At 39.2% G+C, this 17,237-nt stretch overlaps 1 protein-coding gene across 2 annotated transcripts in view; it reads left to right on the plus strand.

Moving 5' to 3' along the window:
* The first annotated feature begins 488 nt into the window (after nt 1-488).
* HLF (HLF transcription factor, PAR bZIP family member) overlaps nt 489-17,237 on the plus strand; it is a 36,605-nt gene continuing 19,856 nt past the window's right edge. For both annotated transcript variants that reach the window (XM_063961270.1, XM_063961271.1), the window contains exons 1-2: nt 489-762; nt 3,437-3,772. In XM_063961270.1, the coding sequence (XP_063817340.1) occupies nt 489-762; nt 3,437-3,772 (610 nt within the window). The remainder of the gene's footprint in view (nt 763-3,436; nt 3,773-17,237) is intronic.

The raw sequence follows: 17,237 nt of genomic DNA on the forward strand, positions 1-17,237 counted from the left end.
CCGTATGATGGAATCAAAATCACAATCACTTATCATGGATTTTGTAAGTGTACATTTACCAAGTAAACTAGAATAATGTAAAATAATGGTTTGTAATGGACATTTTTTTTATAGTTTTTATTTGTTCTGCTGCAACCACCAGTTTTATTCAGTAATTGAGATCTCTTATTTTAGCAGAAAATCTAAATAAAGACTTTTTCCATGTAAAATATATTTTCTTTATCATCTTCTACATTTAATATAAGCATGTGAAACAAAACAACATTTAGAAAATGAAAAGCAAATATTACGATAAATATTATTTTTATTTGCTGAGTGTTCTTGTAAAAATAAAACCAGGCAGGAAAAAAAAATATGCTGTGCCGTCAACTCCAACCAAGATATCCTTAGTACAGTAAGTGGAACAGTATGGGAGCACTCCCAGCTATTCCTATTTAGGAGGGGAGGTGTGGCTGTGATGTCACTGCTCTCAGCTGCTGCACATGGAGATGTGGCTGATTACAGCAAGACTGCACAGATCTGTATTTGCAGCAGGAGTGAGAGGAGCAGAACAGTCTACAGGTCACCCAGCTGCACAGATATCTGTTAGAACTTCTGCACATCACCTTGCCATCACCTTTTTTTCAAATATTTGCACATTTGCAAAGATGGAAAAGATGTCTAGGGTGTTATCTCTGAACCCAACTTTTATACCTCCAACGTATGGAGTGCTGAAATCTCTGCTGGAGAACCCCCTGAAGCTGCCGCTACAGCACGAAGATGGTAAAATATATATACACTTTTTATGATTATTGTGTGAGGAAATCACATATGACATTGAATGATTCTATAAAAGTGCATACACATCAGCATATGTATTTGTAAAAATGTGTGTAAATATTTATTTGTATATCTATATTAATATTTGTTTAGAATTTGTTAAATATTGCAAACAGTATCAACCCCATACATATATATATATATATATATATATATATATATATGTCATATATATATGTCATATATATACTGCTCCAAATACACATATTTCAGAGATTTTAAAAGTTTATGTTTAGTAAACATCTTATTCTTGTAATTTCTACAGCTTTCTCTCTCTCTCTCTCTCTCTCTCTCTCTCTCTATATATATATATATATATATGACAGATGATTATTTTTACTTGGTAGAGGTATGGCTCATGATTATGTGTTTCAGAAGCGTGTCATTTTCTGTATGTTGGAGCTGTTACAGTATGTACACCTGCTTTGGGGGCATGTTCAGAAGGGGCACTAATGTGTCAACTCAGCCTGACGTTTCTTCTTCACTCACAGTGTCTCAGCGCAGAGAATCAGATGTGTTTTAACATTAAGAATGTAGTGCCTGCCATAGGCATTGCTAATCCGTTTTCTGTAAACCTGCACTCCTATTAATGTGCTGGACTGTATGAACCTGAGCTCCTTAAAAATTGTTGGGAGTTTTTTTGTGGTTTTTTTTCCTGGCTTACAGTGGATTGAGGGATAAAAAGGATTGTCAGTAAATGCAACATGCAAACACATGACTTATTTGTCCCTAATTGGTTGCTTAATAAGATTACAGTGCAGCTCCAGTATCCAGCGATTCTATGGAGCATGCAGCTACAGTTCCTACTATATAAGTGTACTGCTATACCTAAAGTTATAGGGTACTACTGGATATACGGTATATATATTGTGGGCACCCTTTATCTGCCTGTTTTCATTAGCAAACTGGCTCCATTTGCTTGATTGGACTTCTTTAGTGTACTGTAACTGTGATGATTTTGAAGTTTAGCTGCTCTACCAGTTACAGAACCATAGACAGGGTCTATGGTCCATTCCTCAAATATTATTTTTAAATTATATCACCCGTTAAATGTATACTACGTAGCAAAGTGAAATAATAGGTGAAGAGATTATAAGGGAGTATGATCTACCGCTGATGATAACGAAATATCATCAAACTTTTGAATCATATGTGATCTAATGATATCTCTGGTAAATTTTCTGAACATTTACCTTTCCTCCGCAAGGTCCAAAAAAAGATCTAGGATCCATTATGCAGAAGGGTCAGACTTGGGTTTTCTGGATCAGGGCTAATCTGTAATTTTGGGCACTGCAAATAGTGTAGAAAAACACATTTAAGGTTACACTGCTCATTCCCCATTCTGCCTTGGATTTATTAAGTAAATCAATTAGAATTGCTTCTCACAGTGACTACAGGAGGGGTAGTTGGTGACCATCTGTATTTGTATGACATTATCATAAGAATCAATGGTATAACTTCAATTTCCTTTTCTTTTCTTTTTTTGCCTTTGGGGGTGGGGGAAGGGTGGTTATGGGGATTTTATGGGAAAATTAGATTCCGGATATAAGATCCCATATCCAAGGGCTACAATAGTATGAGTGGGATATTTAAAGCTAGTCTTACTCCAAGAAGATAGTGGATGGTTATTATATTCTGTTAGATACTTTCCATCTGAAGCCGAACACACATTATGCAATTATTGTGCCGATCCGCAGATTATCGTCAGACCAGGACAATAATGGCACTGTGTATGGCCATGACTGATCAGTGATGATCGTACAGTTGAGCATCAATAGTCTCCCAACATGCCTGACTGGTCCAATAATTGTTCGTCCACATCAGGCAGTGTATTCACTTTCATGGTCGAATGGTCATCATTTGCCCTGTTTCTTCACAGGGGAGGAACACAGGTATCGTGGCCATAAAGAGAAATATATCACAGTGTATGGTCACAATAAATGCTGGTTTTAGCCTGTCAGTTAAAATGTCTGTCGGCCTGACAGACATTTTATCTGACAATATATGTCTAGCATAAGACAGAAATTTCCCTGGTTCTAATTTAGTTGTGGAACAACTCAGTTGTGCTCTCCGCATAGATTTTATTCATTATAGTACAGTATCTTACATACTGCTGAAGTGCACAAATATATATGCATATGTCATGAAATGCTGTTGACTCTCTTGCTAAGTAGAACATGTCACCGTTTGGCTTCTAAAGACGTTCTAAACAGTAGTATATCACTAGTTTGTAGCTGCAAAGAATGTGCACACTTACATATGAATTCCATAGTGCATATATTATTTGTTTTTATATAGCTCTTAAAACCTAAATTACTTTCTTTACAAGATCAGTAAAAAAATAAGTTGGCTTCTAAATTCCTCTCTCTTTAACGTCATTACAATTATTGACATTCTTTATTTTACTTTGAAAAGTGAATATGTTGTCCGCTTGCTTTTGGCTACTATATGCACATTACTGTCAACATGATAGTTCTGTGCACTTTGAATATTTTGGTACATGTGCAAAGGAAATGTCAACATTTTCCGCATCTTTATGGTATTATAGAGAATCTTAATTACTGACATATTCCAAATCTTAAATCAGCATTGTAACATCCCCTCTTTACCATTTCAGCCTTCTGTAAAGAGAAAGATAAAGAAAAGAAGCTGGAAGATGACACCACAGGCTCAACTGTCCCACAGTCGGCTTTCTTGGGGCCGACGCTCTGGGACAAGACCTTGCCGTATGATGGAGATACCTTCCAGCTGGAGTACATGGACCTGGAAGAGTTTCTTTCTGAGAACGGTATTCCACCTAGTCAATCCTCACATGAACTTAGCTCTCATCAGCCTGGTCTCCCACAGTCACCTGCAACTTCTCCTTCCGTCATTGATCTGAGTAGTCGGGCGTCAACATCCATCCTACCAGGCTTGGTGTCCCAGAACTGCATGCACAATCCAGTGAGACCTGGTAAGCATTGTTTAGAACTTCTCTAAACTGCTGACATGCCAACAGTTAGGGGCTGGATTGAATGAATTCCGAGTTGGCGAGAGGTGTGGATTCCCAACGGAACTTGAACATTTTTTATTCAAGCGGCAGTCATGTAAAAGGCACGGTTTTGTCTTGTACATGTTTGCTGATTTTAAAAAACGTCCGAGTTCGGCCGGGAACCCGCACCTCTGGCCAGCTTGGACTTTATTACATCCAGCCCTAGGTATGAGTTACACTACTAAACACTGCTATCCTTTGGTTTAAAGTGTAGTTACCCAAATAACAGTTTTGAGCAATGCAATGTTTATGTATAGTGATCTGAATGCCCCAGAAAAATGGTGATCAATAACAGCTGCTCAGTGATCACGTAAGCTACTAGCCTGAGGAAGCTTATGAAGATGACTGGTCTATATTCTTTTTGCTGTATTAGTAAGATTCTTACAGTTATTTAAGTAATTCTAATTAAGCCTTCCACATTTACAGAAAAAGTAATTTGTAGCACCAATCTCTCTGAGGATTGATTAGGACCTACAGTATGCTTTTGAAGATATTGAAATTCTGTATATGTATTACAGTATGCTATCTACCATTCATAAAATATTGATGTTAGTCCTAAATACATACATTACATATTATAGTTTCTAATATGTAGAGTAGATATGAGCATCAAGTACTGGCACTGTTTTTGGATTATTTTTTTATTGTTCTAACTAGTTCCTGAGACCAGATTAATAATTTCAGCTATAAATAAAATAGGCAGCTAAAGAATTTATAAGCTGCTATAAAGCTTGTATCGATTTATATAGTAATTGAGTATCGGTACCGTCTCTCTCTCTCTTTCTCAATATATATTTATATATACAGTATATATATTTGCCGCATATGGCCATTTTTAGCTGTAACTGTCCATTGAGCATCAACTTTTTGGCTCTAGGAAAATGTATCACAAGATGATTTTCAATTTTCAAGGCTGCCTGTGGATTGCCCACCCTCTCATGCAGAAACCACTAACCTTTGTTGATGCATTGTGTCCATATAAAGACATGACTCCAAATAGCTGTGTGCATCAAGGCAATTCAAGACATTCATTTAACTATTTAGCTTCACTTTTTTGGCGTTTGTGCAGATTGGGAAATCGGATAGATATGTTGTGTTTTTCCACTGGTGCACAAGGAATATTTAAACTTAGCATCTGCAAAGCAAAGGCTTTATAGGCTCCTCTTCCGCTTTATCAATGAACATTATACAAAATACTGTATATGTAGATTTGTAATTTTTTAATGAATTTATATAATCATGGAAAAATAAATGGATGTTTGACGTTGAATGTAAAATTGGCTTTTGCATATGAGAAAGTGTGTGTCTGTATAATTAAATTTCATCTGCATTTAATATTTATCCATAAACTAGCATGTAGATGTGTCACAAACATATACGCATCAATCATCAACTTGTGTGACATGTAAAATAACGTGTAAACCAAAATAAGTCACAATTCACACATTAACTTTGCTGTACTGCTTATGTATATTATTGCACCTGATCAACCTCTGGAATACATGATTACTGTATATGCTTGCATCTACCTCTGAATTCCACCAATAGTCTTTTAACCTTCCTAGTGTTGGACAGTGCCATCTGCTTCCTGTGACCTGTTGCTCTAGATTAACTAAAAGCTCCCTACAGACAGCAACATTTGGCATTACCTGCCATTAATGATTTTGCCAGAATGATGCATGACAAAGTAGGATTTGTTTTCCTTTAAGTTAGTGATCTCATCTAACTTTATAACACTGTCTTGCTTACATTTGCCATGGTTAGACAACACTAAAGGCCCATACACACTTGCCTATAAAATGAGCGACGTCGCTCATTTTCCCCCTCCCTGAGCGACGTCGCTCATTTTATCGGCAAGTGTGTATGCCGCCAGCGACGACCGATGCACAGCCCCGCGGGTCGACAACGATCTTCACTGTCTGCAGTGTATGCATGCTCTATCTGGACTGTCATCCAGGAGCTGCATGCACGGCCGGCGGAGGCGTGACGTCACTAAGCGATATAAGCGGTCATATCGCTCAGTGGGTACAGGCGGCCGCCGACCGGGCGGCCCGGGAGGGTAAACACTAGACAACGTTGCTCATAGAGCGACATCGTCTAATGTGTATGGGCCTTAAGGATCGCGCCTAGACATTGTGTCACATGTCACTGCCCAATGCTATCGCATTTCAATTGTATCCTAAAGTCAGTGCTACGGTCGCAGACCATTTACAGTGATATAACTACAGAAATGTAACTTCTGATTCCTCAGAATCGACCTCTTATAAGTTTAAAGATCAGCAGTTCAGTTTATTTTGTCACCTGGCTCCTCCATTGAAGCGTAGTAGCACAGTTCATGATAGAAAAATCAAGGCAGCATGTGATTGCTCCAATCATTTTAGCACATTGCACTGAAGTTGTATAAACTGTAAAGCAACAGAAAAGTATTTTGCCCTTATAATACAGCTGTTAGGCTACACACCAACCTTATCAATTGTCACTGAAAGCTCAATGCTAAACTAGACTGCCTGGATTATAAAGATAAACCTCTGATCAAATATGTTCTGCTGCCTGGTAGAGCCAAACAATTAATTCTACTTAAAAAAAAAAAAGAAAGATTATCGCTGGAGAAAAACATCACATTAGCTTTTTGTACCGTACTTGAATGGCTGGATAATTAACAGGTGTACACACACTTAACACGCCCTTCTCGTGTTTACTTTCACAGTTTGTTACTGAGACACGTGTGAGCACATGGATCTCAAATACTTCTGCTCACATTTCATTCCCTACGAGAACAGATTGCAATATACACGTGGCCCTGCCCTGTCCTTTCCCATTGCATGTTTCTACCAAGACCGACAGTAAGACAAGCCCCAGACGTATTTGGCTAATTGATTACCAGTTGTTTATTTATTAGTAGGTCACACAGGTTCTTCCCATAAACAATAACCTACAGGATGCAAATGTCCCTATTGATTTACAAAGGCTCAGATGTTCCAGAGATATTTCCAGAACAAGAGGGCAGTGGTTTTGCCATTCAGCAGCTGTATAATGGCATTGTGTTTAATACCAGTTAATGAAGCGTGTTTTTATGTTTTTTACCTTATTCATTTACCTAAAAAACAATAGCAAAAATAGCAAAATGGTCTCTGTTCATAAAATAGCTTCATCTATTTTTTTTTTTTTTTATATTTAGTAATATAACTAGAGATATGTCATAGTTTTACATGGGTGGTCTTCAGTATGCCGCCGGCCGGGATCCCGGTGACCAGCATACCGATGCCGGGATCCCAACCACCAGCATACTGACACATATTCTCCCTCTTGGAGGGGGAATAAATAGAGTGGCGCGCATGAGCGTAACGAGCCCACAAGGGGCTCATTAGCGCTCGCCCAGCTGACAGTATACCGGCGGTCAGGATCCTGGCATCGGTATGCTGGCCCCCGGGATCCCGGCCGCCGGCCACTCATACTACACCCTTTTAAATATGTTATTTATTTTGCTAACTGCATATATTGTATGCATATTTACGTTCATTAATATAAATTTCAGCTGAATAATACTGGCTCAACTTTCTGTAGGCAAAATATAATAATTAGTATACTTGCTTGAAAAGACTAAATAAAACCTCAAAGCATTTGGCAGAAATGAGAGTACCCATGTTTAATGCCATACGATAAGCCTTATAAAATATATTATGTTCATATTACCTTTTTTCTTATAATGTACTTTAAAGACCTCCATGTATTAACCTCTTATTGTATCCATATGGAGAAAACACAAGTCTTCTATAGAAAGCAATAGTAGCTATGTTTGTTACTTACTTTATTTATCATGCTCTTATACTGGTAAGTAGCCTATAGATAAATGTGTCTTGCAGCATAGCTAAAAGTAATTCATCGGCCTATACCCACAAAAAAGTTACTAGGCTTTATTTTTGGATGTGCAAATGTACACGTAGTATTTTATTTTTATGCTGTTTGTAATTTTATTTTTCCACATTAATTTTTACTTAAAGCATAATGTTTTCTTCATTAACTCATTGCCAGGAGAGAAGTCTGTGCCTTTTCATTGTTTTACTGAGCCTATTGTTGTGTACCCGTGACACACACTAGTCATCAATTTTCGGAACCATAAGTATACAATGGAACACTTGGCTTAAAAGGATTTCTACAGTATTCTCGGCCCACATGCCTACAATGTGATTTTACCACTGACAAGTTAGATGTATGAGCTTTGTTTAATAAGGAGGTGAATATGACTGGTCAATCATCCCACATTACTATGACAGAAGCCTGACATCACTAATCTGTGGTGCTGGAGGACCAATCTCCTCCCCTCCATATTTGGCTCCCTGCTTCCCTCCATCTCCCTTGTCACATGACACTGCCGTGTCACCTGTAGCTATTCTATCTAGGAGAGATGTACTAAAGCCTTTGAGAGTGATAAATTGCACGCTGATAAAGAACCAGCAAATCAGCTCCTAACTTCCATGTTACAGGCTAGGTTTGAAAAATGGCAGATAGGAGCTGGTTGGTTGGTTACTTTATCACCGTGCAATTTATCACTTTTCAAGGCTTAGTACATTGGGCCCTAGACACAATCATCAGGCCACTGCCTCCCACCAGATCATCTCCCTCATGTCCTGCTGCTATGATCTTTCTGATTATCTCCATGACTATATGGAGGCTGTGCTATCCTTGCACCTCTTCTGTTGACAGACGAGTTAAGGGATGAACATTGATAACGTGAAAAGAGTCTGTGCACCTTTTTGTGTAACACTTTAAAATGTGCATATTTTTTTCATTGTAATCTACCATGTCTCTGCATTTATTTAATCTCTTGGGATTTCAGTGAAAATTGCTGTAAAAAAAAGGAAATTATCTTCATAAATATAGTATATGTTGTAGACTGCTTTTGTCCGTAAATGGGTGACATTGGGGGTCTTGTTTTCTGTTTTCACTATGTTAGTACTGATTCTATAGAAGAAAGCATTTTTATTCTTGTAGTGAATCAACAAACAGACTTTTATTTAAAGCAACAATTCAGTCCCTCTGGGCTGTAGTAGTGCGTCACAAGCGTCTGACCCTGGTCACAAGGCCTTCACAGTGCATTCAATTCAATCAGTCTTTAGTAAAAGCAAAGTGCAGCTTTCCTGAAGCAAACAGGCTTGTAGACAGATACTTACCAGAACAATATGTCTTTTTATCATTGAAACACTGTATGTGTATGTAAACTAGTCTACCTATTAGATGTATGCTATGCCAAAGCCTAGCTTGATGGGCCTGTTCATTGACACTTGGTAAACAAGCTGCACCCATCATTGTGCTCTATTTTTCTTATGTTTTAAAGTCTGCTGTTTGCATTGGTAGATTTATACCCATGGTGCTGGGTGAATGAAATTTCAGGTAGAAGGGAGGACAACCTCTTCTCTGAGGACTCTGGTGACTGGCTCAGCAGCACGCATCCGATTTCCTTGTTTGATGGTTTCCATGGCCTCCTTGTTGGCGCAAGCTGCCACCACAACTTTCAGCTTAATATAGCCACCTACTATTGTACAATCCTAATTTAAACTGTATTAAACCACTGGAAGCTGCTCTAATATTGGTGATTAGCACATACTTTCACTTATATTGAGTTCAAGATGGCTGATGTGAAAGTGCTCTATTCGGATACAACAGTTTCACATCTGCCATCTTGGATTCAAAAAGAAGAAGCCTCTTACCTGTGAGCCAGCAGTAGATATGTTTGGATTGAGTATGGTAGCTTTTTTGACAAGTCGAAGGTGATGTACAGGTCCAGTAAGTGCAAACACCACATTCGTTGGTAGATATACTATAGCGGCACATATCATGCCGAAATAGCTCTTCTGCTTCTCCTCTTTTCTGCGAAGCAGAAGCGACAAGGAGGCTAATTCAGACCTTATCGCTGCTGTGCGTGTTCGCACAGCAGCGATCAGGTCTGAAGTGCGCAAGCGCCAGTGCCACAGTGCGCCGGCAAATGGCAGACAGCCGACGGCTGTCTTAGCCCTGCAATCGCCTCTGCCTGATTGACAGGCAGAGACGGTCGCAGGGCGGGAGGGGGCAGGCCAGCGGCATTTGGCCGCCGTTTAGGGGGCACGGTCCGGGCAATGCAGGCATGCCTGGACCGTTGGGGAAGGGGGGGGGGGGCGCGGCGGCTGCGTGACGTCACACGCAGCCACTGCAACCCGGTCAGTGACGAGTAGCTCCCTGCCAGCGCGCAGGAGCTGCGCTGGCTGGGGGATACTCCTACAGTACAAAAGCATCACCGCTGTGGCCTGTGATGGGCGTCCCCATGCATGTCAGGGAAGCTGATCATAGATGTGTTAAATTTAGCACATCTGAGATCAGGTCTGAATTACCCCCAAGATGTATTCATTTCTCATCTGCTGGAGGGGAGGAGTGAAAATTCCCCCTCCGGCGATCCCTGTCACATCCCACAGTGCATCAGCCTAGTGCCTGGCCGCTACCACTGGGCATGTGCGATATCTTGCAAGGTTCGCAAAATTTCCCATGCAGTCTGGAGCCCGGCAGCTGCAGCAGCCAGTGACAGTGCTGTGAATGGGGCAACGACACCTACAGCTGTCAAAATCGATAACTGCAGGTGTTGGAATGGTCAGTGCCACTGACCGTACATGCATGGGCTGGCACATCATGCGTGCACTGATACCACTTTACCCAAAACGGCTAACGATACATCTTCACCTAGGTTCTAGTGTAATATATTTTATTTTGTTCTTGCATTACTCCATGAACAATATTTGTGAATTAAGGAAAAAAACCGAAAACAGGCCACAGCTTGTCATTAGTTAGTTCACAAGGAACACAGAGGATACCACTGGCACTTCCTGTACAGCGTGTACGCTTTGTTTGTCTCGGCACTCTGCTAAGTTTTGTACTTTTAAAGATTGTTTTCTACATCTGGCTGAACAAGTAGGAGATAGCTGGCAGTTTTCTGTGCTCTGGGAGTGGAATTGAACTGGTTGATGTTATGTCACGTGGCATGACTTGTGCTAACTAGAAAGTACAAATCTCCACTCACTTTCACTATTAACAATTAATCATAAGATGGTATACTGTGGACAGTTAAGTACAGTACATAATGTACTGTAATCTTATTTGTAATACTATATTGTTCAATGAATAATACAATGTAGTTACTAATTTTGAAACAACCAAGCCATGTGATGAGAAATAAATAATTACTCTGTAAGTTGTGCAATATGAAGAAGATATGATTTACATGTACAAAATAAGTGTTTGAGGAACTTAAGCAAACAGGGACAGCGCTACCACTAGTTGTCCCTAGGTTCGGAGTCACTTAAAACACTGCAGTGGGGGGGGGGGGGATGTATCAGAGCTTGGAGAGAGATAAAGTGCCAACCAGTCAGCTCCTAACTGTCCCTTTTCAACGACAGCTTTTAAAATGGCAGTTGGATGCCGATTTCTTGGTACTTTATCTCTCTCCAGGGTTTCATACATCTACCCCAGAATAAGTGACATAGGGGGACATATACTAAGCAGTGATAAAAGTGGAGAAGTGAGCCAGTAGAAAAGTTGCCCATGGCAACCAATCAGCTGCTCTGTATACTTTTATAGTATGCAAATTATAAATGTTACATCAATGCTGATTGGTTGCCATGGGCAACTTCTCCACTGGCTCACTTATCCACTTTTAAAACTGCTTAGTACATCTCCCCCATAATCTTACTCATTCAGTGTTTTTAATGTCTCTTTGGCACCCCCACCTCCAATTAAATGGAGAAACATCAGGCAGCTTCTTACCTAGCACTCCCTTCTCCCAATGCTTGGGAGAAGGGAGTGCTAGCTATGGCATTCCCAGGGCTTAACGCCGGCACTGTGTGGGGAAACATATTTCCGTCAACACCATAAAATCTATAATAAGCAAACACATGAGAACCCTTAAAAATATAGCTTATACTTGGCTACATAGTCGATACAAGCAATAATTGTCTTTCATGGCAAATTTTATATATGAAAAAAAAAAAAAAGAATATATATATACCCAAAAGGAAAAGAGGACAATCACACTTACAGTATAGATGAATCAATCTTCCGTCCTTAAAACGGCCACATTTTACTCAATATTCCTAAAAGTTATGTAACATCATATGGTTTAGTATATTAGCTACAGTCTGGACTGTGGACTTTCCGCTGTTAAATATCACCTATTTTTGTATCCTATAATTAGACCCTCATACCAAAAACAACCAACAAAGGCCGAGGGCCAACCATTATGTGTGTACCAATTCTTGATTTTATTGCAAATTCTGGGGCAGGTTTATTAAGTCTGGAGACGGCATAAGGAAGTGATAAACCAGTGATAAGTGCAAGGTGATAACGCACCAGCCAATCAGCTCCTAACTGTTAATTTACATATTTTAGCTGATTGGCTGGTGCGTTTATCACCTTGCACTTATCACTGCTTTATCACTTCCTTATGCCTTCTCCAGGTTAATACATCTGCCCCTCTGTTTTAAAATTGTACAGATTTCTGTGTAATTAAAATTCCTATGAGTATATAGTTTAACCACACTGGAGAAACAACTATCGAGAGATCACACCCTTGATTGAGTGGACAGGTGGTGGTATACTTCTTAACCTCAGTGTGGTTAAACTACATGTGGACATTTTAAAGAAGTAAAATTGATTAATCTATACTATAAATATGAGCGCCCTGTTGACCATTGGGTGTATGTGCTATTGTGGATCCTTTACTGGTTGGGAGATGCCAAGTTGATCTAAGATTTATAAACTTTTAAGGTTTTTATCTATTGTTATCATTTCGTTTTAACTAGACCAAGATAATATTATATTTATATATTTGTGAATGTTACGGCATAAGTCAGATACAATACACTGTATGGCCAGATGCAATTAAATAGTAGGTTATTTCTGCTAGCACCTCCATAGGCTGAGAGCAGAAATCGGTTAGTGGTAGATAATGAACAAAGGGGGGTCATTCTGACCTGAACGCACGCTGCTGTTTTTCGCAGCGCAACGATCAGGTCACTACTGCGCATGCGTATGCACCGCAATACGCAGGCGCATCGTACAGGTACAAAGCGGATCGTTGCTGTGCGATGGATTTAACGAAGAATCCATTCGCACAGCCGATCGCAAGGAGATTGACAGGAAGAGGGCGTTTGTGGGTGTCAACTGACCGTTTTCTGGGAGTGGTTGGAAAAATGCAGGCGTGTCCAAACGTTTGTAGGTCGGGTGTCTGATGTCAGTTCCGGGACCGGACAGGCTGAAGTGATCACAGCGGCTGAGTAAGTTCAGACCTACTGAGAAACTGCGCAAACTGTTTTTGTACTGCTCGGCTGCACAAGCGTTCGCACACTTGCACAGCTAAAATACACTCCCCTGTGGGCGGTGACTATGCGTTCGCACGGCTGCTAATAACTAGTGATCAACTCGGAATGACCCCCAAAGTCACTGAAACCTGTCCTGGTGGCTTCTGTGGCTAATTGAAGCCAGTCTTCATTTTAATGTCTTTTTAATTGACTAATACCGAAATACTCTAAACTTGAATTGCACATGTAAACTCCATACGTATTTTTGTCAGCCTTGTTATATATTGAATCTCTACTTTCTTGTATTGATATCTAAAAGGTTTATGCTGTTATAACATTTGTAGCATCTGGAATATTTGCTCAGGTTTGGTTACTTAATGCACACAGTGCCCCATAAAAGCATTCCATTTCCACTGTGTCAGTAAAGTTCGCTCCATCTGTGTGAGTGATTTTTAGAAACATTGTATTATACATTTTTAATATCCAAACATGAGATTACAGGGCATATAGTCCCTTTTTTTTTTAAATTGCTCTCAAAGAAGTTAATACAAGCTGTTTACATAAGTGTCAAAGAAGGCTGCCACCACATCACTTGGTGCTTCCAAGCAAAGCATCTGTGAGCTCTGCGTCCGCTAAGCAATGATGCATCTGCAACTCCATAACAATGGCTGACTGCTGAGACACTATTTGTATAGAGAGGCCAACCAATTAGCTGTCCTAGTTTACTTTGCAATCCACAATTTATCTATGTCACTACTGTAAATTGTTAGACTCTAAACAGTCACTACCATTTATACAGTCTGAAATTTAGAACCCAGGGACTGAGGGAAAACTATTTAGGAAATTATTCCGGAAATCTAAAAAAAATATTGATAGACCTTTTTCTGCTTAAAATGAGGATTTCCAGCATGTGGAAGATTTTTAAGACATCTGGCAAACTTCCTTTTGGCAATTTCATTAAAATAACCACAATTTTTTTGATTTGGGAATAAAAAAGGGGACAGATACATTAAGTCTGGAGAAGGGATAAAGAAATGATAAAGCAGTGATAAGTGGAAGGTGATAACGCACCATCTAATCATTACGGATTTGAAAAATGACAGGAGTACTGGCTGGTGTATTATCACCTTGTACTTATCACTCCTTTATCACTTCTTTATCCCTTCTCCAGGCTTAATGCATCTGCCAAAATCGGTATCCGCTAGATTAGTGAGTTAGGTAAATCACGGCTTTTATTATGATTAACTTTTATCAATTTTTAAACTGCTTAACAAAATGGATTTTTATTAGTTTTCCCTCATAGTATTTGATTGTAATGTAATCCATATTGAGTCATACTTTTCTACCCCCCTCGAACTCCTCCTAGAATTGTTAATGGCAGGAATGTATGGCGTGATGGCCCTGAACCCTTTGCATAATGTAAACATGCGCAACACACACTTGCACCTTTTCCCGATGAACTCTCCAGAAGGAGAAAGATAAATCGGTAAGTATGGATTAAGTAAATGCATAACGCATCATAGAAAGCAAGTGTACCTGACTCTTAAAGAGAAGCTTGACTACACATTTCATCCTCTACACAAGTAGATTAGTGGATACAGAGCTAAAAAGAAAACCTATTTATTTGGGTCAGATTAATTAATACATTTCCTGTAGCCCTGCAGAACTGAATGGGAAAAAAAATCCATCAGATTCAGTTAAGGTAATAAAAAGCATTCATGTACAAAAACATATTGTAATCTAGTTTGGTGTAGAACATGAAGGTCGCTCATTTCAGATAAATTGTTACAGAATATCTGACTGATTTCTGCACACAACATAATTCATGTTCTTTCAGCTGTATGTCTCCTTAAAAGGTTCCAAAGTAAAAAAACAAACAAAATAACCACTCTTCACTGCCAAGCTAGAATTCTCTTCTGTAATGGACTGAGTATTCGGCTGTGTACAAGCAGCGGACCATCATGTCTGCACATTGCAGTGCATACGCATGCGCAGTTCAGACCTGATCGCCCGCATGGAAAACGCACAGCAGTGATCAGGTCTGAATTAGCCCCAATATCCAAATTGCTACATATCTTTACTGCAATGGATGGGTGCTGCTACCCAATAAAAACAGCCAAAGTTAATTCAATGGAAACCAACTTTTGATACTGTACATTATTTTATTTGTGTTTGTAGTTTTTATTTTCATGAACCAAGGTGCAGAAGAACTGTAACAGGAATTCACTTGGGGAGAATTGCCATTGCAGCTCCCTTTAAACGCCAGCACTGGCAGACCAATCCGCACCCTCTGCCCAGCGGATTTGAATGAGATCCCGCCAATGTAAAGTGCAATTGGTGTGCGAATTTAGCAAGGCAAACAAGTCGCCAGCAATTGAATTCCACCCTGTGAGTCTTCACTGGCCAATATCACAGACGATTACCCAATTTTGCTACTGAAAGATCTAGTGTAGCCTCTGACATCTCTGTACATTGTCAGTGAAAATCAGTAATAAACCCCCTACTCCTCTGTTTATTCACCAGGTATTTAGGAATAAAAAAAGAAAACTATCTTTTCAATTATATTGTATGTGTTTTACTAAATAAAAGTTAATAAAAATAAAATAACAACGCATTTGTGTTAAAGTTTTATTTTTGTTCCTCTACAGCTGTAGGAACCGATTTCAGGTTGTCATGGACTACAATATGGTAATGCCATTAGCAGTATTTTATTATTAATAGCAGAAGGTAAAATCATTTGAGGCTCTGTTTTCTGAGTAAATGTAGCTTATAGCCATAAACTACAGTACAGAAAGTACAGCTTTTACATGTTCTAAAATATATTGATACTGTATATTTCACACTGGTGGTTTCTACATAGTTATCCTTTCAGATCAGCTAACCTCTAATGCTGTATACTGTCAAGCCCATTTTTAATCAATCTTTAAAGCTCTGTTGAATTTCATAATCTATACTGCCAGATAGGTTGCATTTTAGCAGAGGTCTGTAATATAGTGCTATAGCTAGTATTTGCACAAGTCTGTAGCTGGTATTTCCACAAGTCTATAGCTAGTATTTCCACAAGTCTGTAGCTGGTATTTCCACAAGTCCATAGCTAGTATTTCCACAAGTCTATAGCTAGTATTTCCACAAGTCTATAGCTAGTATTTCCACAAGTCTGTAGCTGGTATTTCCACAAGTCTATAGCTAGTATTTCCACAAGTCTATAGCTAGTATTTCCACAAGTCTGTAGCTAGTATTTCCACAAGTCTATAGCTAGTATTTCCACAAGTCTGTAGCTAGTATTTCCACAAGTCTATAGCTAGTATTTCCACAAGTCTATAGCTGGTATTTCCACAAGTCTATAGCTAGTATTTCCACAAGTCTATAGCTGGTATTTCCACAAGTCTGTAGCTGGTATTTCCACAAGTCTATAGCTAGTATTTCCACAAGTCTATAGCTAGTATTTCCACAAGTCTGTAGCTAGTATTTCCACAAGTCTATAGCTAGTATTTCCACAAGTCTGTAGCTAGTATTTCCACAAGTCTATAGCTAGTATTTCCACAAGTCTGTAGCTAGTATTTCCACAAGTCTATAGCTAGTATTTCCACAAGTCTATAGCTAGTATTTCCACAAGTCTGTAGCTAGTATTTCCACAAGTCTGTAGCTAGTATTTCCACAAGTCTGTAGCTAGCATTTCCACAATTCCTTTAGTGCTTTCTCACAATTGTTAAGAGACTTTCCAGCAGCTTGAAATTCAGCCCCTATCATTTTACATTCTGTGTTTGAAAAATGAAAGTTAGTAGCTGATTGATTGGTATTGTCTCCCTCCAGGCTTTGATAAATCTCCCCCTAATATAATTTTACATATACAGTATATAAAGGCTTTTGACTTGATGGTTGTAGCAATCATCAGCAATCTCAGTACATTTTGGGCTCTATAATTCATTGACTGTTGAGTAGGCAAATTGCTGGATGTATGTAGGTGAGTCCAGCAGTCCCCAACTCCTAACACTAATCGTCCCTCACCAACCCAAACATTTTTTCAGATAACTGTGCATGAAACTGGCTGCAGTTCTTCCTCTGTG

Source organism: Pseudophryne corroboree, chromosome 3 (assembly GCF_028390025.1).
Source record: "Pseudophryne corroboree isolate aPseCor3 chromosome 3, aPseCor3.hap2, whole genome shotgun sequence".
Lineage (NCBI taxonomy): Eukaryota > Metazoa > Chordata > Amphibia > Anura > Myobatrachidae > Pseudophryne > Pseudophryne corroboree.